The following is a 23,347-nucleotide window of genomic DNA, read 5'->3' on the forward strand; positions in this document are numbered from 1 at the left end:
AAAAAGCACATGAACATAAATCTAATGGAAGATCTTGGGAGACTCTGCCATGCACCGGGTTTATTTGCTTTCTAGGCGTGCTTGAAAGGCAACACTGAATCATCCACAGTCCGGTCCGGCATATTTCGGAACATGACTGTGGGAGAACTTTGTGCCTCCCTGCCTGAATGTGTCTGTCTGAACTTAAAGCATTGCTATTTTCCACATATCTTCATATGTGTGGAAAAAAACATATTTCCCTCAAACAGAAGAAAAACAAATGCATGAAAGGTTGTCATTTTTTTAATCAAATTCTTCTTATCACAACAGCATCTTTGGCTTTCTAAATACTTTAATGCAGTGTTTAATGGCAATAGGTGTTAAACTTGCTTGATTTCTTTTTCAGAATAAGCTATATTTCGCAAATATTTCCACTATATTTATTGCTAAGTGCGTGAAATGTTTTTATCAAGCTTAAGTCCACTTAGGTGCACATGTCAAATTATACAAAAACCTCAGGTTTCTCATATTTTACATAAACAAATAAAGAAGGGGAGGACAGGGACCAATCCACGAAACAAACTGTACAAAAAAAAACAATGTCAACAACGTGTGGCAAGGAAATAAAATTCAGATGACTTAAACATGAAAGAATGTGGATGCAACTGGGAATGTAAATGGGAATACCACAAGGCATTCCTACAATATACAACTACTGAATAGGTTAAAGACAATTATAATACCATAGAAATGTTTGAAACTCATTTCCTCATTGTTTGAATCAAAAATTCAAAAGAAGATAAAAGCAACTGGGAGGTCAATGACAAAAATCACAAAATGCACAATTTAAACTACAAAAACAGTTCAAAATAAAAAAATAATTACAAAATACTTTTAGCGCACAAATAAACAAACATATTCCTTATCTGTGTTGCAGATTTTTTAAAATGTGGACTGGCCAATGAAAAAGGGGCTGACAGTGATATGTTTTGTACATTTTATATTGTTATGACGTGGCTCCCGATGACAACATGTTTGTATGTTTACTGCGTTCACACAGTCCCATGTATGTACCATGAGAGAGGAGTGTAAGAGCTGCACGTGCTGGTTTGTTTGTGCACGCCGCGTGGATGGGGAGAGACGTAGTGGCACGCAGAGCAACGCACAGAGGTTACCGAGTTCTGCGACGGATGCACACGTTTGGCCTACGCGTGTGCACAAAGCCTTGCTTGCACAAGCACTTGTACGAGCCAGAAGTGTTCACACAGCGAGCGTTCTTGCACGGACTAACACGGACATCTGGTTCTGCACACTCGTCAATGTCTGGAACAAAGAAAAACAAGTATTCATTAGTGACAATGAGCCATAAAACAGAAACCCAAACATTAGTTGACAGAACAAAGTTATAATCTGCACATTGGCTGCTGTACATACACTAATAAGAGAATCTGGGACTCTAAAAGAATATGTGTATTTGCATTTTTGTTGTGTATATGTAGGACAGACCTATACAGCGAGCACGCGAGTAGTCTAGCCTAAAGCCTGGGTTACATTCACACATAGTGCCCAGGTAGGAACGGACACAGCGGCCATGTCCGCAGCTGCATTCGTCGGAATCTTCTTCTGAACTGTCACCTTTTCACAAAACGAACCAGGGGAAAAGAGAAAATGGGGGCAGAAAGAGGTAAATAAATAAGCCTTGTCTGAGGGCAGGAATGTTTCAGCTATCACTGATTTTTAAGAAAAACTGTCATTGAGTGTTACCCGGGTTGTAGTTGGGAAAAGCTGCCTGCAAATCCTGTTCCCCGTCTGACTCCGTCTCAAGATGCATCCCACACAGATGGCTGAACATTGCTGGATAAAACAGATAAAATTCTTGTTAATAAATGGATTAAGTGCTAAAGAGGTCTGGCAAGTTTTCAGTAGCTCACCTGAGTTTCTGGGAGGGCAGCTGTTACACTCGGGCCCCCAGCCACGGCCGAAGTGACAGCAGCACTCTGAATACGTCACCACCCGGTTCTGGGGCTCGCTGCAGATCCAGCCCTCCTCAATTCGCGTGAAGCACACATCCTTGTGAGCTGCAGTCCGATCTAGAGATGGAAAAAAGGATAAAAAACAAGTCATGAAATTTTAACTGATCTCAGTGTTCAAGTGTATTTAATAAGAGAAGGTAAAAAATACTAATCTTAATATGCAATATTTGAAAAAAGTCAGATTGGTTCACATTGCAAATTACACCTAAAAACAGTAAATGTACATTTTTATTTGTACTACAAAGTAAGCACACAAATACTTTACTATTTTTTTTACAAGCTTGTAATATCTGGAAGTAACAAGCATCATGCGCCCATTCAGACATGTATATCCATCTACACCATATGGACAAAAGTATCGGGCCACCCACACACTTAGGCTACGTTCACACTGCAGGTCTTAATGCTCGATTCCGATTTTTTTTGTCTGCTTGTTCACACTACAAATAAAATGTGACAGCAAACGCGTTCTAGTGTGAACCCTCAAAGCGGCCCGCATGCGCAAAAGAAGACGTCACACACAACGCGCTCTGTTTAGACTCAAACCAAACAGTATTGTTTGACTGATGGCTGTTAATATAAAGACTTGTGTCGGACTTTACGTTTCCCAATTTTGCTTTAAGTTATAAGGTTATTTTGTTATTTACATATGGCCTAATAATGATCCTTATTGCTGTTTAAGAGGAGTGGTGCTTCAAAGGATAGTCGCAGATTTCTGTCAGAATCTGCAGATTATACAGTACAAATGAAATGTTCACGTTTCTCCAACGTTGTCTTCCCAACAGTTTCACTGACATCTACACGGGATGGCCAGGAAGCGTTCACGTTGTCTTATCGGGCGCTTCTCTGGCGCTGATAGTTGGTGGATTTAATGCTTTAATTTAACTATTCAAACAGCAGTCGCTTTCTAAAACATCAGATATGTATCGGATTCAGTACCACATACGAAAGTGACCCAGATCGGATTTGAAAATATCAGATTTGTGCTGTTCATACTGTCATAGCATGATTGGATATGGGTCACATAGGGTCAAAAAAGTCGGATTTGATGCGCTTTCGCCTGCAGTGTGAACGTAGCCTAAACCTACAGGAGCTGCTCAGCCATGAAAACCCGGGCCATGAAGCTCCCAGCACACAGTTTTTGTGCTGTTGTTAAGGCGGAGGAGGTTAGGAACTCTGCAGTTATTCGGTCAGCAGGGTGTTGGTGACATTTACACACAATGTGCCTCAGCACTCGGCCACACCGCTTTGACTTTACATGGTCTGCCACTTTGTGGCTGAGTTGCTTTTGGTTCCTAAACTCTTTCACTTCATAATAATACATAATCACTACTGTTGATCATGGGATCATGTAAAAGGGACTTTTTGTGTCATCACAGTGGCATCCTTGTAGTACAATGCTTAAATTCAGGGCGATATTTAGGGAAACCCTTTGTTTTGTTTATAAAAGCAGACTGCATCTCTCTTAAGAGAAGTAAGAGGTGTGGCCAAATACAATTGCCCATACTCAGTCAAATGAAAATAAGACTGCATGGAGTCCTGTGAAAAACTAAATACACCCCACGATTCAAACTTGTAAAACAGCTTTCAGCCCACTCTTCTTTATGACATTGCTTTAATTAACTGAAATGTGTAAGCATTTGTTTATGCACAACTCTCTTAACGTACCGCTACAGCATTTAAATCAGGCTGAGGTCTGGATGGGGCCACTGCAACTCCTTGATTCTTTTCTCTTTATAAAAAAAAATTGCTTGTGTAGTTTTTATCATTTTCCCCTACGTGACCCAGATTCAACCAAGATTTAGAGATTGCCTCACGTTTGACTCTAAAATACTCTGGAATGATTTCACAGCCAACTTAATGAGTGAAGGTGCAGGCCCTGTGTCGGCAAAACAAGCCCAAATCATCACCCCTCCACCCCTTGCTTGATGCTTGATTTGAAGTGTTCGTGCATATGCTGTGTTTCATTTTAATCAAACATGGTGCTGTGCATTCTGCTCACAGTTCCAGTCGTCTTGTGGTTTTTAAAATGCAAGTTTGCAAATCTAAACTAAATCTAAATCTTGCTTGTTTATTCTTTCTCTGATTGTGCTTGTCATTGATTTTACATTACCATGGTAACTGAGCATGTTGTCTGAGTTGAAGCTCTTGACTTCTTGTATTTTCTCTGGGCTGTCTGACATTGCGATGAATTTGCTAAGATGTCCACTCCTGGGAAGATTGTGGCATTATGTTAACGAAGACCTGAATCCTTCTGGCCAGCAAACATCCAAAACCTCTTCTTTAATAGAGGTGCTCACATTTGCTGATGATCAGTTAATCAAGTGGATTTATTTAGAAGCATTTGGCTGCTACTTACCCTCTTAATACATGTGGAAGGGTGTACTTAGTTTTTCACTGGACTGCAAAGAGTCTTTTCGTATGACTGTAGTGTACGTCTCAAACTACATTTGGAGGATGGAGACCTGATCACGCTATATACTTCAAACAGATTCAGTTATTCTGTTCAATTATTCATAACGTCTTGTATCTAGGGATACGTGATAAGCATTGAGTTACCAAAACCATAAAAACACCAACAATTGTTGCTTTTACTAAGTTATTCATATGTGCAGGATACTGACAGGCTGACAAATAACAATTCCTGCAGTGTCTCTGTTTGTAGTGACAAATGATGGACGTACAAGTGTAAGACACTAATACGATGAGATGACAAAGTAAACTCAAAGGCTAAAATATATTATAGTTCTGCAGAATTATTGAGAGTGGGTTGTCAGCCTCTCATGCACTGTGTTTAATAGGAAACAACACTCTTGTTGTTTGCCAGACAAAAAAGAAAACGGCTGAAGTTTAGCTTCATTAGGCAAAAAACGAATAGTTACAGATCGTTTGCTTTTGGAACTGTTTGTTCTCAGCCTCTACATTATTGGAAATAAAGTATTATAATGTTTACTTATAATGTTTGTCACACTTAAAAAGTGCAGCGGTGTTAATTGCAAATATTAAATGACTCCATTGGCATTGAAAACAAATGCTGTGAATCGTGTATCGTGCAGGCCTTTCTCCAGCAAATGAGAAGCTTTCAGATGCTGACTAATTCTGTAACCTAATAAATGCAATTTTCATCCACAATTTAAAAAACCCAAAACAAAAAGGATGCACATGTTTCTTTGTTTTGTTTTGTTTTTTCATTTAAAAATGCAGGCGGAGTTGCGCAAATTATATGGTTACTGTCACACACTCTGGCATTTTTTGTGTGCCTAAATAAGTATATTCACCATATTTTTCATAACTACACAAAGAACAGGAAACTTTTTTCTCTATAAATTGGGTAAAATGCCAGATACAGCCAGTAAAGGCCAGATGGGACACAAATTGGAGGAATTACAGTAGGGAATTACATAAGCGGCAGATGACGAGGTAAGCCAAAGCTCATTTTGAGTGGTCAGGTTCAGGTGAGCTGACGCTGCTTTGTACCCACCGTCATAGACGCACTGTTTCAGCGCTGCACTGAAGGTGAGGGGAGGGTCACAAAAGCAGTGAAAGGAGCCGGGCGTGTTCTCACACCTCCCGTTCTTACAGTACGAGGGGTCCTGGCACTCATTCACATCTGCAAAGGGCACCACAGACACTGGTTACAGTAGGAACATCTGCTTGGGGCCGGCTATTAATTCCAAAAGAAAAAAAAACACATTACGATATTCAGAATAATTCAGTCTGGCAACTAGTATTTTTTCCACTTATTTCCTAGAAGATGTGAAAAATACATTTCCTGCAGATTTTGCTTTTTGTTAAGGCTGATGTGAGCTCTTTTTGTAAGGGTAAGGTTTATGTCTTAGTTACTCTGTATGTTATGTTAGCTACCTATTTACATTTTTATCATAAATACTAAACATGAGGGTTTTTGTGATAAAATTTAGCCATGCACAGTACAACACCTTGAACTCCTCTGATGTATCAGAAAGTTTCAAATAGGAGGCTCGGTTCCAGCTACATTTCAGTCTGCCAATAAATTTAAAGACACTTTATAAGTAAGAATGTACTGTTATGCACAGTGGCTGAACTAGTTCTTTGATCACCTGCTGTATTTGTTTGCTCACTTAATAAATGAACAGTGTCTAATTTTATTGGTAGTTTCATTTCAATAGAGAGAGACGGAATATCAACCAAAAAGCTAGAAAAAACACATTACATAAAAGTTATAAACGGATCATTGAGTGAAATAGGTATTTGTTCCTCAAGCAAAACATGACTTAGTTCTTGAAGGAGTAGCACTGTTGTCAAGTTTCTTGTAGTTGGTCACCAGGTCTGCACACATCTCAGGAGGGATTTTGGCCTGCTTCACTTTACAGAAACTTTCTGAATCCTTCAGGTTTCTTGGCTGTCACTTAGCTTCAAAGCTTCAACTCCCAGCAATGAGTTTCTATAAGATTGACATCTGGAGACTAGCTAGGCCACTCCATATGCTTCTTCTTTAGCCAATCCTTTGCTGTTTTGGTGGTATGCTTTGGTTGCTGTTTTGCTGGAAGACCCATCCGTGACCCATCTTCAGTCTTCTGGCTGAGGGAAGGAGGTGCTTGTCCAAGATTTTAATTTATACGGCCTCTCGACGTAGTAAAATCGTCCTGGATCCTTAACAGAAAAACAGCCCAAGGCATAATGTTTCCAACTCCATGCTTGAGTGTGAGAATGCTTCTATCTGGGTCATAATCAGCACTTCTTTTCTATCACTATCTGACCACAGCACTCTCCCAAGGCTTCTCTGAATCATTTAAGCTGTTCACTGGCAAACAGCTTGTTTATGTGGCTTCTTGAGCAGAGGGGCCTTTTGGGCGCTGCTAGATTTCAGTCCATTAAAGCACACTGTGTTGCCAATGGTGTTTTTGGTAACTGTGTTCCCAACTGCCTTCAGATAAATAACCAGCTCCTCCCGTGTAGTTTTGGGCTGATTCACCACCTTTCTCCTCATCATCCTCACCGTATGAAGCAAGATCTTTTACGGAGCTCCAGACCGAGGCTGACTGATGGTCATTTTAGATTTATTCCATTTCTGAATAATAACACTAAGAGCTGGCAGCTTCACACCAAGCTTCTTACTGATGGTCTTGTCGTCCGTTCCGTCCCTGATGTCCTTTGACAGCTCTTTTGTCTTACCCATAGTGGTGGAGAGGTTTGATTGGAAGAAACTGATTTTGTGGACACGTGTGTTTTATACACATAACGAGTTGAGATCAGGAGTATCTGTAATTGATTGACTGATTGCAATCTGTGTGCACCACAAAAATTAGAGACTGTTCATTTCTTTCTAAGTAAGGAAACTTATAATAATTATTTTCCCCACTGTAGGCCATTTACCTGGATTGGAGTTCTGTTTATTATTACTTTAAATCTCTGTTCTTTTCCTCAAAGCTTGAATTTAACAAAATATGGTGGGACTACTGTAGACTAGAACCTACATAATAGGGTTTTACCAAATACTTAGATGTCATGCATAAAATAGAGACCTAATCACAGTGGATTTTCACAGTTTTCAGTTTCATACTCTTGATTTCTATTTTCAGTACAGAAGTACCAAGGATTTTGTGAAAAGCATACAGTTACAAACTATTTTACACAGGCCTTATGCTTTCCAAAATTAACATTTTATGACAAGAGCATATGTCAAAGTAAGTTTATTTTAAACTCATCAGTATCCATCCACCTGTTCCTGAGTAATTTATTTATGTCGTGGTTGTAGTGGTAACAGGCAGACCCAAACCATTTATACTTCGTACTCTCATGACTCTGGGTCCTGTTATCTAAGAAGCTTTCTCTATTTTTGCAACTCTAGCATGTCAGCCACAAAAAACTGAGGTGGACTTTCCAGGAGCTGCTAGAGCCTTGTTTTGATGACATGATGCAATGGATTGGTCTTGGTAGAGTTCTTTTAATTTTAGGGATTTTGACTGCTTGTATCCTGCTTGAGGTTTATGACCACTGGTGGGACTTAAATTGACAATTCATGTGCATGTAGCATTTTACTTTTGTTGCTAACATGAGAGCTGGTCAGCTTTATTGGAGCCGATGTCCCAAACCACAGGTCAGTGCCAAGATTCTTAATATGATCCTGTGTTACCTGAACTCCTCCACTATGAGCTATTGCTTCCCATGTCACCTGTAAGGTGTAATCCTCCATTCTGTGGGACAGAACCGATCTCAAATTTGAGGCAACCATCTATGTCCCAACTGTACCTTATTCAGCAGCAAAGTGCGTCTGTGAACTTCATCTGCACATCTGCAATGGTGCGTCATTGCTGCAACATGAGACGCACTCCAAACCCACTGTTTGGTTGTGTGCATAAATATAGTATAACAGACAAAACAAGGATACACATGGTGTTGAAAGCCCACTTTAAAAGACTGACCACATTTACACAGGAATTCTGGCAGTATGTCCATCGTACTGCCCCCCTAAAGTCCTTCTTCACTTCTGAATTTCAATACAACTTTTTTACTGCATTTGGTTTGCAATTGTAATTCTAACTGCAAGTCCTCAGCCTTTGGTCATAATGGGGAAAAAAAAGCAATTTTCCTGTATAACACAGATTTTTCCACCACATGATATTAGCAAACTTACACTTCATGGGACAGCTAGGCCTATCTGGTAGCTGATGCAGCTCAGCACTGAGTGATGACCAGATGAAAGCCCAGTTATTTTTTCCATCCACAACATTAACTTCAAGATTTATGAAACAGCTACATGATAAGTCATTCTTTTCGAGCGTTGTGTAACACCAGGAACTCAAAACCTGCTTTTTTCCAGTATAAAAAACAAAGCGACTACTTCAAAAATCTCATCAACTTGCAGATTTCTCCTTAACAAATGTAATATTTGTTCAATGTTTGACACTGATGAGCCACAGATCCAAGCAGCAATCACACTGGACATCACAAAGACAACCGCTGACTGGAGTTATCTAGATTAGAGAACATGTAAGCATTATTAAAGCCAAACCTAATACTTGTAGAGGAAAAGGGGGCTATTTTTAACAACTCTGTCTGTTACAGCACTGGACTGAGACAGTTGTCTACAGTCTAAATATAACATTTTTCCACCACAAGCACAACTTCACAGGTTGTTGTGAAATTCACAACTGATTTACGTGGACAGCACAAGCACAAGGTTTTAATCTTTATATGCTTTAGCTCTGTTGACTTGATAAAACATCACTCTCATTATATCACCATTGCTACACGTAAAAAAACAAAACACAGTCAGACAACTTACAGTATTGTGCAAAAGTCTTGAGTCTCATAACATTATATATTTTTCTAGAAAAATGGGAAATGGTTGTAGCTAATTATTGAAGCGTGTGTTAACATAACTGTAGAGTTGGACGACCTTTATTCTTCAGTATAGCCTGAACCCTCTTAGAAGAGCTTTCTTGTCATTTCTTCTGTGATACCTCCCTCCTTACCTCCAGCGAACACAGTGATGATGATTTGAATCATAATTTTCAAATTTGGATTTATTAGTCAATCAGACTGGCTTCTTGATAGAACTGAGACTGATTCTGATTAGGCTTCACTCAGATGAGCCATATGCATCACTGTGCCAAGTCTTTGTTGGATCCCCCCCCCCCCCCCCCCCCCCCCAATTTATTAAAGACGTGAGGTTCAGATAACATTCATCTGCTATAGATGAGACAGAAAAACTTGTCAAGTTTCTTCAGATATTTTAAGGACATCTTTAAGGATCATCTGGCTGGTGCAAAAATACAGGTTCCTGGTAATAAAGTAAATTTAAAATTGGTTCTGTAAACACAACAGTGGCAGATCCCTTGAGTTGGGTGCCTTTTTATGCTTGATCAGTGTTTAATGGCCTAACAAATAAAAGAAACACTTCTCTGAAAATGGACAGGTGCAAGGACTGGATTGAAAATAAGTGAAAAAGCAGCTGATTAGCCAAGAAAAACCTCCTAAAAGTATGGAAAACTACTGCTCAAGATCACTACGAGAAAGGTCTGACTCCTTGCAAACAAAGCATAAAGAAAGGAAGCGTGAGTCAAGACTTTTGCACAGTATTGTGTGTTTGAAATGACACATTTATTACAGCAGCAGCAGAATATATTAGTTTTGCACCTAGGCTCCAAGACCATCACTCCCTACAAATATAATATACAAAAATTGGGGGGTGAAGCGTAAATATAACCCCCCAAAGGCTTTCAGAGTGTATTATTGATATATGATGTGAGGAGAGAGTGGGATTTGATATGTGCATGATGCAGTGCAGCTGCAGTAACCAGCCTAAAATGGCTCACAGACGTTATTCATTTTAAGCAGGCACAGAAATATTTTGTCTTACATAAAACATTTACGTAACATATAACACTGATCACTGGTCTCTCCCACTGCAGGGAGTCTGCACTCACCAGCCTGCTCCTCAGGAGTCACACAGCTGTTGCGGTCAGTGGCCAGGGTCCAGGGTGGAGAGCAGATGCAGTAATAGGAGCCTGGGGTGTCCACACAGCGGCCATTTTTACAGTTTTCTGGGTTCTCACACTCATTCACATCTGCGCAAAAACCCCGAAACAAACAGTGTTCAGGATTATTCCTATAGTATCCTAATAAATGCAGTTTAAGCGGGGCGAAGATACTAACCTGCTACTGTTACCATTACGCACTTTTTCCTGTTGGAGTCTGGGACCCAGGGTTGATTGCAGTTGCAGTAGAAGGACCCTTCAGTGTTGATGCACCGGCCATTAGTACACATAGACTCATCGTGACATTCGTTCACATCTGGGGAAGAACAAGAAAAGAATCCATCAAACATCTTTTAGAAAGAACCTAAAAATTTCTGTTATGATTTTTCAAAATGAACCTTTAATACATATTTTTATGTGAGGGATTTACCAATGCACTCAAGGAGGTTGCTATCGTAGTAGAAGCCCTGTTGACAGTAGCACTCGTAGCCTGGAAGCGTGTTCTCACAGCGACCTTTCTTACAGATTTCTTCAGCAAACAAGGAACACTCGTCAATATCTGTGGACAAGGAGAAAAAGATTGCTTCCTGAGCGGCAGATTCACAGCTGATTCTCAGAGGGATTAACTGACAACTGTGACTAACAGCAAACATTAGAAACTGTCAGCTTCTTTGGACACGGATGAAAGAAAGGCTCTGCAGCTGATTAAAGTGGAGCTCAGATTGTTTTAACATCACAGAATGGATTAAGCACTGTGTAATTCTGGTGTGCAGTATGTGATCTTGGCTCTGACTTTACACAATACCTACCCTGGTAGGCTGGGAGGTTGTACTGGAGCCTCTCTTCATAGTAGAGACCCTGCCCATTTGGACAAAGGTCGTGGAACTCGGCTGGGTTGAAGAAGTAAAAGTTGAATTCACAGTACATGATGTAATTTCCACGTATTTACTGAACACAAATATAAGTTGACTTGCTTTTTGTGTACATGGTAAGGTTCACATTTACCTGAATGGGAGACAGGACAGGGATAGATCTCACAGTGATCTCCCCATCCCACTCCGATGGAGCAGCAGCACTCCTGCTTGGTGACATTGGTGGCCAGGACGCTATCGCAGAAAACGGTGTCATCAAGGTTCAGGTAGCACTCTTTCTTCTCATCCATCACCACTCGAACAGCTGCAGCATGAGGAGCGTTTAGTGTGGATTTCCAGCAACTTCACTGGGCTACAAACGGCCTTGGGTTTAACTCAGTTCAACTTTATTTATATAGCACCAAATCACCACAAATCACCTCAAGTTAGACCCTACTATAATGCAAAGCCCAGATACCCTTTCTTTTTGACCTTAACAGCTCATACATATACAGAATATGATGATTTATGTCTTCTGAGGAAATCAGAGCAGACTTACGCTCACAGTAGTGTCTATCCTCTGAGAGGATGTAACCGTGATTGCAGACACACTCGTACGAGCCCGGTTTGTTCCCACAAAAGCCGTGGGGCTGGCAGAGACTTCTGTCCAAGGCACATTCATCAATGTCTGAAAGAGAAATCAGACGGGCTGCTCTAAATATGGGAATTCATACAACACCTGAGTTGTGAGTAAGAAAAAAGTGTGCTGTTTGTGCATTTTCAAACATTTACCACATGACGACACGCACCAACAGCTGACAGTCGTCAGCTTCATAAAATGATTCACAAAAATGACGACCTTTCAGAATTTTAATTAAAAGGCAAAACGTGGCGTTCAATCCAATCCACAACATTATCATTTATTACACACATGACGTGACTGACTGACCTTGGCATTCCCTGCCTCCAACCAGTTTGTACCCCTGCTGGCACTCGCAGTGGTATGTACCCATCTTGTTGATACAGCGGCCCCCATGACAGCTTGATGGATTTTTACACTCGTTGATATCTGACGGGAAGGAAACAAATACAGCGCCAGAATGTGAAGCATGTGATGGGAAGCTGGAGCTCTGTTCTTTCCTCGAACTGGTCAAGGCTTCACTGAACTTTTTTTTATGTGCTCTTAATAAAAGCAGGTGGTTAAAAGATTGCATTTCACTGTCAGCGCTATCTGAGTGTATGGTTTCATGCCTTCACAGTGGCTGCCCTCTTGTGTGCGCTGGTATCCTGGGTAGCAATGGCATTTGAAGGAGCCGTCAGTATTGATGCAGTGGCCGTTAGCGCACAGCCGAATGTCCGCACACTCATCGATGTCTGCGTGGGAGAAATCATTTCAGTGAACCCAGCTGGTGCAAACACACCTTCTTTTATTGACAACTCCTCGTTAAAATGCGCTTGTGGGGATGAGGTTGCTCAGTTTTAAGACAGGCTTGTTCCAGGTGACAAAAGCATTACTTACCAGTGCAAGATTTGCTGTCTACAGATGGGAGGAAGCCCTCGTTGCACAGGCAGCGGTAGGTACCAGCCAGGTTCTCACAGTGACCGTTAGGGCAGATGCCAGGCTTCTGACACTCATTAATATCTGGTGAAATGTGGGAGAGATCCAAACAACTTAGTGTGATGCAGTAGCCACAGATCGCTGTTTCTTCTTTGGATTCTTGCTGAGTTTACCTTCGTATTATCTTGATGTTTGGGTTTGACAAGACTTGATAACCGTTCCTGTCACTCTACTACAAATTCCTGCTACTGGAAGTATTTGCCAGTTATTTTGGGGGATTTGACATGTGATTTATGTTCAAGTTCTATATTTAGTCCTTTGACTATGATATCATTTCCTAGTGCTTCAGAGCTTTGTTTCCTACGCTGCTAGTGACCTTTCCTGTCCATTCTCTCCTAGCCTCTCTGTGTTTTGGCTTTTAGCTCTCCTTTGGGAAGTCAGCCCTGTTTCCATGTCAAGTTTGGATGTTTGAGTCTGTGTCTCAGTGTTATTTATTTCCCGTTTTATTTTGACAATCTCTTGTCTCCTGTGTTTTGTGGTTAGTTCTACTTCCCTCAGCTCGTCCTCGGTGATTAGTCCCACCTGTTTCCTCACCCCTCTTTATCTCGTGTGTATTTATTCTTTGTTGTGTATTCCCTCGTGGTAGTGTGTTCCTTTGCCCTGTATCTCCTGTGTTTTACTTCAAGAATCAAGTTCCTGCCCAGTAGCTGTTTTTGGATTTGTTTTCCTGTGGACTTCCAGCAATAAAGCTGTGCTTTTGAGCTCATTCCTGGTTTCCAGGCCCTGCATTTGGGTCCTAATCCTGTCTGCCTCACTGCCGAATCCTGTTGTATGACTTCTTGTCTTATTTTGTGAGTCTCTTGTGCCTTGTTCTTAGTTCTACTTCCTGTGTCTTTGATTAGTTTCCCAGGTGCTGTTACTTCCCCTAATTGCCTTCTGTGTGTTGTTGTGTATTTACTGCCTCAGTCCACTTTTGCTCCCAGTCATGTCATACTGTTTCGATCCAATTATTTTGTTCTTGAGCACAACTCAGCTGTCATAAGACAGGTCACCAGAGAGAGAGAGACATTCACGTTTAAATTCACAGTTACAGCCAATTTCGAGTTATCATTTAATCTAAGTGCATATGCTTGGACTGTAGGAGCACCGACGCAGACACAGGGAGGAAAATAAAGCCAAATAAATGTCTTGCTTTTTGTTTTTAAACTCTGCTCTTGCATCCTGCATTTAGGTCCTTACTGTGCACACTCCAAACCTTGACCTTGATTTATTCCATAAATTACAAGGCGGCAAATGAATGTCACGCTTTTTTTTGTGTCTCAATCTCAGCAGGTTTTGGTTTTCTTAAAGTTTTAGTGTGATGATAAAAGGCCACTAGTGATCAGTTTTGCTGTATGGCAGAGCTGCACTTACCATAGCAGATGCCAGCACGGGCTTCATGACCAGGCAAGCAGGGGACACACTCGTAGGAGCCTGGCGTGTTCTCACATTGTTCATTGGGGCAAGTGTCGGGATTCAAACACTCATTTATGTCTGAAAAAGATGTGGAGAAGCTTACACACCGTCTAGCTGTGCACATATTAACAAGTAGAGCATGGATGAATGCATATTGTAGCAACACACATAGTAGGTGCTGTGTCAGTGGGAGGCCTGTGCTCTAGTATGCACAGTGTCACAATAACCTGTGTTTTTGTACCTTCACAGGCTGGACTACGGTGTGACTTGCTCCTAAAACCGCTGTGACATTCACATTTATAAGAGCCTGGTAGGTTCACACAACGACCCCCGATACCACAGATGTCCTGGTTAAAGCACTCATCCACATCTGCAACACAGAAAGGTCAGAGTCGGTGCAGGGATATAGGAAAAAATCATTTTAACATTGGAAAGGCTCAGCTTAACTTACCTACACACTTAAGTCTACCATGCTGCACCATGTGTTTGTAGCCTGGGCGACAGAAGCATTTGTATGCTCCCTCTGTGTTGACGCAATAGCCTCTGCCATGGCCGCACGGCTCTGACTCACATTCGTTATCATCTAGACAACAGGAGTGAGAGAATGAGTCAAGTGAAAGCAGTATTTAATACAGACAGACAGCAAAGGCTCATAAAGCTTAAGGGACAGATGGCTGGAGTTTTTCACGACGAATGAATGTTGGTCGTTTGGTGAGATCAAGTGGCTTTTACTCAGTTTAAAAAAATCAGGAAATTAAAAGCATAGTTGCTAAAAATATGAGTTTTTCATCATAGAAATTATAAACATACCCGTTTCCTTAACATAGCATAAATTATTTCTATTTGCACACAATATTAGAATTATTTCAGAAAAAATAAATTACCAGGGTCAATAATATAGCTGAACCTTTTATTGCAATGATAAGCTTTATCTTTTTAATAAAGAAAGTTAAAATTGATTTTAACTGAAGAAACCATTGTGACAAAAACCAAAGAAATCAGTTTGGACTGAAGGAAAAAGAATTTGTTAATGCTCACAAAGCAGGAGATGTATATGTAAAGTTATCAAATGTCAAGAACTGGGTTGAGAAGCATCATCTATAAAGTCAAAGAGAGACACACAGTACCGAACAAGCGTGACAGGTACTGTGTGAGGTAGGAAGTGAAAGATTTCAAAGACACGTGAATGACTCAGCCAAATCAGAAACCAGAACTGTGGGGAGGAACGGACTATGAGGCATCAGAGCAAGAAAAACTCCACTTCTGCAGAAGAGACACCTTCAAGCCAGACTGAAGTATGCTAAGGACAACCTGGAGAAAGATTATCCATACTGGAAGCACCGTCCATACAGTGTAACATAGTGGTGGGAGTATTATGATGTGGGGATGCTTTAGTGTGTCTGGAACTGGGAATCTTGTTGAGGTGGAAAGAATCACGAAATAAGAAATTTTTAAAGACAACCTCGAGCTGTGTCTTCGCTTTGGTGGTCCAACAAAACAACAACATATGTGACCCCTTATTAACTACCCCCTCCCTCCAGAAGACCAAAGTGAACATTGCCTACTGGCCTGTCAAAGCCCTGACTTGAATCCCATTGAGAATCTGTGGGGTGAACTAAAGGAGACCATCAAATCTGGAGGATCAAATCTAAAGATTTGCTAAAGAAGAATGGGCTGAGAGCGCCAAGGAGACGCACGTGAGACTTGCTGAAAAGTACAGAAAATAGCTGCACCCAGCAAAAAGATACATGACAGACTATTACCATCATGGGAGCTAATAGTTACAGGTGTAAAAGTAGCTGTTCAGTGTGAATAGGCCTGCACCATGAAATTTGAGTTCAAATACAATTCAATACAGCTGCTATTTCTGCTATAACAGGAAATAACATGCAAAATATTCCTGTTATGTGTCTATCTTTACACCTGAAACAGCTCAAGGCACTGCACGTCAGGAAAACACATGCAATCAGTGAAATACGCCTCAAATAGCAGAAATGTTTCCAGGGCACAAATAAGTTCATTTGAAAATGAAGTTGGTTCCATTTTAGCTGAAATTCTAACACTGCTGATGACTTTAATAATGTCAAAAGTCACAAAACATTAATGACAAGCAGACTTTAACACATCTTTGTGTCACCTGGAAACCTTTGACATCTGGTTTGGAGAGTATTTCTGTATTTAGTCGTATGTTGTCATACTGATGAAGATGCTCAGTGTATTTTGTGTTTAATCTATTTGCAGGTATTTTGTAAGTTGCAATGTGTTGAGCTCTTGCAGCCACTGTAATGTTTCTCAAAAAGAGATTTTTGTTGCCGTTGTTGTTTTTTTTGACATAATATTTAACATAATAGTTTTTATTCTCTAAAAGCTGTGCCTTTCCATTGCTATATGAGAAATATTGCTTGAAAAAAAATTTTACACACTCATATTTGAGAAACTACTCTCTGCTGGCACCTCCTGTCTCTACCATTGTCTCTTACCCTCACAGATGTTCCTCTGCGGGTTGAAATGGTAGCCAGGATGGCAGTGACAGATGTGCCCGGTCAGGCTGTTCTCACATTCTCCATGACCACAAATGTTTCTGCTCAGCCTGCATTCATCTGTCGGTGCTTCAAGGAGGAAACAAAGAACGACGTCATATATATATATACATGCATATATATGGTTACATAGATGCAGAAAGCTGAAAATGTCCATGCCGTGCCTACATTTTTCTGTCACTGGCTTTGTTTGCATTCTAGCAGACACTGAAATGCGTCAGACTTTTTTCCAAATTAAAGCCAGTGACAAAGCTGAATAGAAAAAGACCGACTGAAGCTGCCATGAAAGAGAAATTACACTCAAGGAAGACTCTAAAAAAAGTCACACATCTGCACAGAAGACAGACCAGATGAAAGCAGCAGAAGCACAAAAGCTGAGCCCTGTGAGTGCTTTGGATTCCTGCTATCATTCGGCACATTTTTTTTCATTTTCATTTCATGGAAATGGAGCGTGTCTCTTACCCTAACCTGCTAACCTGCTCTTAAATACCAGCACACTTCACCTCCATAGAACCGAGAGACTGTAAAAATGGCCTTGAGGCTGGTTCATGCTTCATGGTTGAATGCATGTGACATGCACGGTGCCCCAAAGCATCAGGTAATCACTAAAGCAAAGCATGCGTCAGATCAGATTGGCTTACTTGACTTATTCCCCCTCCCCCTTTTTGTTGGATTGTTTTAGCCTTTAAAGTGGAGTGCTAAAACAACGCACAATAAAAAAATAATTTTAAAAAATGGAGTGCATCACATGACAAATGCTGTTCACCACACGGAGAAAGTCAACATGTCATTTGTGAGAAACAAGCGCTCATCAGGGGATCTTCTCTTACTGGGGAATGTGGGGAGCTGGATTTTTCTATCTTTGTGGTGCATGAAACATGAGCCAGCATTTATATTCAGAACCCTTTAAGAGATTAATAGAAATAAATTTTTTTAAGCTGGTTTGGCGGCTTGTGTTTGAGACTCACGGAAGACTTTTGTTTGTGTTTCGAAGGGGTCATTGCCGGGGGTCATTCGGATGATTGTCGGCGGGGTGGGTTTAATAACTGTGGAGAAATGAAGTGGGCAGACTTCAGGAGGATGTATGACATGTTCAAGTCCTGATGTTTGATCATTCACAGCATTCAGTCTACAATGTCTACAGATGTTCCCTGCAGTGTGCATTTAGTGAATGAATTTTCACACGTAGGACTCATGCAGGCGACCCTCGAGGTGCGCTTACCAGGCACACGAGGACGGGTGGTGCTGGTGGGGACCTGGTGCGCAGTGGTCGTTGTCTCTGCATGAATCTGATTGGAAGAGACGATCTGATTTTTAAACGGCAACAGCGATTGCTTTTTATTGCTGTATTAAAATGTAGAAACTATATCTTACCCTCTTGGTGTGCTCTGAAAGAAACGGCAATAAAGGGAAATTTAAGCTCTCAATTCACATGATTCATATAAAGATTTTTCTAAAAATTGCAAAGAGATTCTTTGTGCACTTACCTTGGTTTTCATGGTCGCTGGGGACGGTGATTTGCACCGTCTCTCTTATGTTTTGCAAAAAGTAGCCTTTCCCAGCAGGGCAGAGTTTTTTGAAGGCCACTGAATGCCGTCGGGAGGAAAAAAGAGGAGAGGACTTAAATGTTGCTTTAATTCTCACACCCTGTAAAATAGGTTCAGCCAACTAATAGTAAGTTTGGAGAATCGCTCCGTTGCTATGTTTAAGTACAACCAAAAAACTGCATTTTGGACTCCAACCCTGCAAAGAGAAATTGTTTAAAAAGCATATGGAAATCCCAAAATGCAGGTTTTGTAACTTTAAGAGAGAAAGAAACTACACTGCTTAAAAATAATTGATCAGGTCAGTTGAGTAACAGAGGGGGTGAATGGTGGTAATGAAATTAATACCAGGTGCACTCAAAGGGCAACAATGAGACAACCCCCAAAACGCTGACATTTTCCCCATCAGCAGGACCGGTATCGAGTGCTTAGTGGAAGGAGGGACAGGATGAGTACTGCTAAGGTCACAAAATGACCTCCAGCAGGTCACTGGTGTGAATGTCTCAGAAACAGACTTCATGAGGGTGGCCTTATGGCCTGATGTGCTTTATTGGGCCTTGTGCTCCCTGCCTGGCATGGTGAAGTCCTATTGACACAGAGGGACACACACAAATCCACAGGCCTGACTGCCATTAGGCATCAGGATGACATCCTTGGACCCATTTTCAGACCCAATACTCCTCATGTGGAGTACACAGGCAGTTCCTGGAGGATGAATCATTAGATGCTAATCACAAGGCCCCAACACTCGCCTCACCTAAATCCAATAAAACAACTCTATTTCAGTTTATCTGGCACCAACACTTTGTACTGTCCAAGAGCTCAGTGATGACCTGATCCAGATCTAGCAGCGATTCCACCGGGACACCGTCTGTCCACCCATTAGGAGCATGCCCAGATGTTGTCAGGCATGTCAGCACATGGGGGCCATACAAACTACCATTCTGAGCTGCTGCAGTGAAATCTCAGCAGAGCCTACCGGATCAGCCTACTGCATAATTTTTCACCTTTTTTCAGGGATCTTTGAATTCAGCCTTTTGCAGGCCAATCATTTTTATTTCATCATCAAATGATGTGGCATCCTTTCATTCCTAACACATTGCCCGGTCCATATCAGTATAGATATCCAGCATTTCCCCACTGAGCTCTTATATGTTTTCATAGTTTGACTTTAATTTGTTTTGAGCAATGTATGAATGTTTATCTTTTTAAATTAAATTATGAAAAGAAAATTAAGTATATTCTACTTAGTTCACTTAATGGCCTAACAGTTCAAAATCTCCTGCTTTTTTTTCTTATTCGATTCATCCCATCAGACTGAGGAGATCAGAAACTGTTTACATCTGAGAAGCTGTAACGATTTATTTTAACTAATTATCAAACACAGCAGCAAACTGTATCTTCAAGCATGGGCAACAAAAGGCTCGAGCGCTTTCTTTTGTTATTATTATTTCTATTTCAAACTTTCATGTCATCAAGAATGAAGAGCTGAGCTGCATAATGACCTGGAAAAATCTCTACAATATATCTAGCTAAATGAAAATAATGATTATTTATTTAAAGAGGAATTCTCTGTTGATCATAAATAAGTAACTTTGTTTCTAGACTATGCTGGTGTGCAGCGAGTGGACTGATGTCCCCGTGACAAAAACGAACACGACGTGCGACGTGGCAGGAAGTAAAACTCGTAAACTGACTCACCTGTGCCCTCCTCCGGACATCTTTCACAGTTTCGGCCCCAGGCTTTGCCCACTGTGCAGCAGCATACCACCTGGGTGTGGGGGGTCGGCAGCGGGTAATTGCAGCTCCTGTCGTTGGATGCTATCCGGAAGCACTGACCCAGAGATGGATACTCTAACACAGGAGAAAAGTGTTGTGGCAATCTATCCCGACAGTGCATTACACGTTTGGAACGATTGTTTCATGTCTTGTGCTTTGTGGTTGTGCAATAAAAAGCAGAGAAGAGAAGAAAGCCAGAGAGGGTTTATATTCACCAACACATCGATTTCTCTCCAAGACAAAACCAGATTTGCATGAACACTTGAAGCTGCCCAGTGTGTTCAAACAGTCTCCGTCCTGACAGACGCCCTGCATGGAGCACTCGTTGATATCTTCAGGGTCAGAGGGTCAGGTGGAAGAAAAGATAAGATTAAAATTAAAATGGCAGAAACAACTCCTAAACGTGGCTTTAAACTGTTCTTTTCCTTGTTATAAGCTACTCCTGGATACTGTAAAAAAAAGTATTTGGCCCCTTCCTGAGTTTTAAATTTGTTTTTGCACATTTACGTAAATGTTTCAGCTCATTGAACAAATTTTAATATTAAACAAGGACAACCTGAGTAAACCCAAAATGTAGTTTTTAAATTATGTTACCTACTTGGATCTGTGTGAAAAAGTAATTGACCCCTAAAGAACAGCAAGAGCTGCAGTCAGGTGTTTGTGATGACTGGCAAAGAGTCTTTCACGGGCCACACTGAAGGCCCGAACGGCCAGGTTGAAGTCATGCATCTCAATCGAACTTTGATTAGGCGGGTCCAAAACCTTTACGGTGGACTTGCTGGTTTGTTTCAGATCGTTGTTCTCCTGCTAACCTAAGTGCGTTTGTGCTTCAAGACACAAACTGAGGGTCAGACGTTCTCATTCAGGGTTTTCTGGGAGAAAGCAGAATTCATGGTTCCCTCACACTGCTCTGACTGTTTGATGGTATGATGTTCTTTTCATGAAATGTTGCGTTTGTTTTTTAATCAGACTTTGCCTCTTACAACTATAACACGTTTTATGCAAATTGGACAACGAGAAGAAACTCCAGAATTTTGTTCTACATTATGTCTCTGCCCCAGATTACAGATTCAGACTCATTTTGACAGTAAGAAAGATCAGGGTCAATTTATCTTTAATTGTTTTTGAAATATTCATGTTCAAATATTGGCTCAGATTTTAATGTGTGAACAAATGGTTTGAGAGTGGGTCAATGGAACACTTTGCAAATGAAAAAAGAGAGCAAAATTACCCTGAAAAAATTTAATATATATAGGAAAAAATTCACTGACCTTATTACATGAAACTGTGTGTGATCAAACTGTGGGCCATAAAATGTTTACGCAAATTGGAGATGACGCTCAAGCAAGAAATGTTCTAAATAAATGGCTGGTTTGACATGGAGTGACCCAAATTTGAGATGGGCCTTTGTGCTCTTTGTGGTCAGCAGTGGTTTTCTCCTTGGACTCTCACACGGCTGCCTTTTTTGTCCAGTCTCTTTCTTATTGTTGAAACATGAACTCTGACCTTGACAGATGGAAAGTGATGCCCGAAGATCCTCTTGGATGAGTCGTCGCTGCGCTCTTGGAGTCATTTTGGTCAGCTGGCCACTGCTGGGAAGCTTCACTACTGTACCAAGATTTCTCCATTTACGGATAATGGCTCTCACCGTGGTTCATTAGAGTCCCAAAGCCCCTCATTACTGAGGGGAATTACTTTTTCACAAAGGGTTTGGATAACTTAAATAAGGTCATATTTTAAAAACTGCATTTTCTATTTACTCAGGTTATCTTTGTCGAATATTAACACTTATTGTTTAAAGTAAGAATTCAGGAAGGGGGAAAATACTTTTCACGGCTCTAGTTTACCTTTACAGTGAGTGCTGTTGAATCTTTTATAGCCTTGGGGACAAGTAGAGCCATAGTCTTCCACAATGTTCTGTTTGACTGATGCATCTGAGGAAAGACACAGCAGAGCACACAGGTAAAGGTATATGAAAAGCAGAGAGTTTGACATCAAATTATACAAAATGTAAGGTAAATGCACTGCAGTTGCAATTTTGTATACTTCAAATACTACAACAGCCCTTTACAACTAATCAAGCAGCTGTGAAACTCCCACATCACCTGTACCTCAGGTATTCTCGTCTAAATCTCATCAGTAAATCTTATATAAGGCTTTAGTGTCTCCCTACTGTTGCTACAGATCTGCAAACTGTTTTGCAACCCAGCTCCACCCCTGCCTCTCCTTTCATGCTGTGTCTGACAATCAATACTGTATCCTTTGTAATGCCTGTTCTGTTCTGCCCAGAGATCTGGCTGCTGTTCTACACACCTCCAGCTTTCCACACAAGCAGGTAGAACAGGAGGAAGTTCCTACACTAAAGTCACAACACTACCTATAGTTTACTGCAGGTGGAAATGAGAGCTTTCTTTTTAATGTAGTGGTCCCCGTTATCTGTTCATGCAACAATTTTTCACGTCCCTCCTAAACTCTTTTCTAAACAAAACCGCTTCCATGACTTTTTGAACAACTGTCACACAATCAAAGCCTTCAAGCAAAGCGTGAGAAAAGTGAGAATAGTTTTGTATTTATTGTAGAGGTGTGGGAGTTTAATTCTTGATAGGAAAAAACACAGAAGTCCTAGTTTTAAACGTCAGTAATTGGGGGAAAGCACATTTTTACTGCGAGCTAAGTGACAGGGCTGTCTCCCAGTGTCTGTGGAGGCTCTCTGCAGGTCTCCCACAGTCCAAAGACACGGCAGTCCAAAAACATGAGTTTGTACTGTGAAAGTGGTGTTTCTAAATCACCCATAGGCGTGAATGAGTGCATGAATGAGTGTCTGTCTTTTTGTGTTAACCCCTTTTGACGGACCACCTATCTGGAGGGTACCACACCTCTCACCCAATGACAGCTGAGATAGACTCCAGACTGAAGGGGATGGTTAAAAACTATTACCTGCAATTCAGTTCAATTCAGTTTAATTTATATAGTAATAAATGTCAACAACAGTTGCATCAAGGAGTTTTATGTTGTAGGTAGGGAGCCTACAATAATACAGACAACTACCCAAACAAGCAACTGTCATCAAGAGCAAGCACTTGGTGACAGTGGAATGGAAAAACTCCCTTTTAACAGGAAGAAACCATCTGCTGCGATTGGTTCAG

At 40.9% G+C, this 23,347-nt stretch overlaps 1 protein-coding gene across 4 annotated transcripts in view; it reads right to left on the reverse strand.

Moving 5' to 3' along the window:
* Positions 1-266: 266 nt before the first annotated feature.
* Positions 267-23,347, reverse strand: part of ltbp3 (latent transforming growth factor beta binding protein 3) — a 40,880-nt gene continuing 17,799 nt past the window's right edge. The window contains exons 5-29 of one of the 4 annotated variants that reach the window (XM_085173895.1): positions 22,049-22,135; positions 20,417-20,533; positions 20,124-20,276; positions 18,366-18,464; positions 18,253-18,266; positions 18,101-18,167; positions 17,847-17,924; positions 16,819-16,947; positions 14,790-14,921; positions 14,580-14,708; positions 14,297-14,416; positions 12,845-12,967; positions 12,577-12,699; positions 12,275-12,394; positions 11,885-12,013; positions 11,480-11,650; positions 11,284-11,364; positions 10,905-11,033; positions 10,653-10,790; positions 10,424-10,564; positions 5,494-5,622; positions 1,911-2,069; positions 1,744-1,833; positions 1,486-1,614; positions 267-1,302 (exon numbers count right to left, since the gene is read on the reverse strand). In XM_085173895.1, coding sequence (XP_085030021.1) covers positions 1,151-1,302; positions 1,486-1,614; positions 1,744-1,833; positions 1,911-2,069; positions 5,494-5,622; positions 10,424-10,564; positions 10,653-10,790; positions 10,905-11,033; positions 11,284-11,364; positions 11,480-11,650; positions 11,885-12,013; positions 12,275-12,394; positions 12,577-12,699; positions 12,845-12,967; positions 14,297-14,416; positions 14,580-14,708; positions 14,790-14,921; positions 16,819-16,947; positions 17,847-17,924; positions 18,101-18,167; positions 18,253-18,266; positions 18,366-18,464; positions 20,124-20,276; positions 20,417-20,533; positions 22,049-22,135 — 2,939 coding nt within the window. In that variant the 3' untranslated portion in view covers positions 267-1,150. The remainder of the gene's footprint in view (positions 1,303-1,485; positions 1,615-1,743; positions 1,834-1,910; positions 2,070-5,493; positions 5,623-10,423; positions 10,565-10,652; positions 10,791-10,904; positions 11,034-11,283; positions 11,365-11,479; positions 11,651-11,884; positions 12,014-12,274; positions 12,395-12,576; positions 12,700-12,844; positions 12,968-14,296; positions 14,417-14,579; positions 14,709-14,789; positions 14,922-16,818; positions 16,948-17,846; positions 17,925-18,100; positions 18,168-18,252; positions 18,267-18,365; positions 18,465-20,123; positions 20,277-20,416; positions 20,534-22,048; positions 22,136-23,347) is intronic. The other 3 variants (XM_085173896.1, XM_085173898.1, XM_085173897.1) reach the window with 3 other exon arrangements.

This window comes from Neolamprologus multifasciatus, chromosome 10 (assembly GCF_963576455.1).
Source record: "Neolamprologus multifasciatus chromosome 10, fNeoMul1.2, whole genome shotgun sequence".
NCBI lineage: Eukaryota > Metazoa > Chordata > Actinopteri > Cichliformes > Cichlidae > Neolamprologus > Neolamprologus multifasciatus.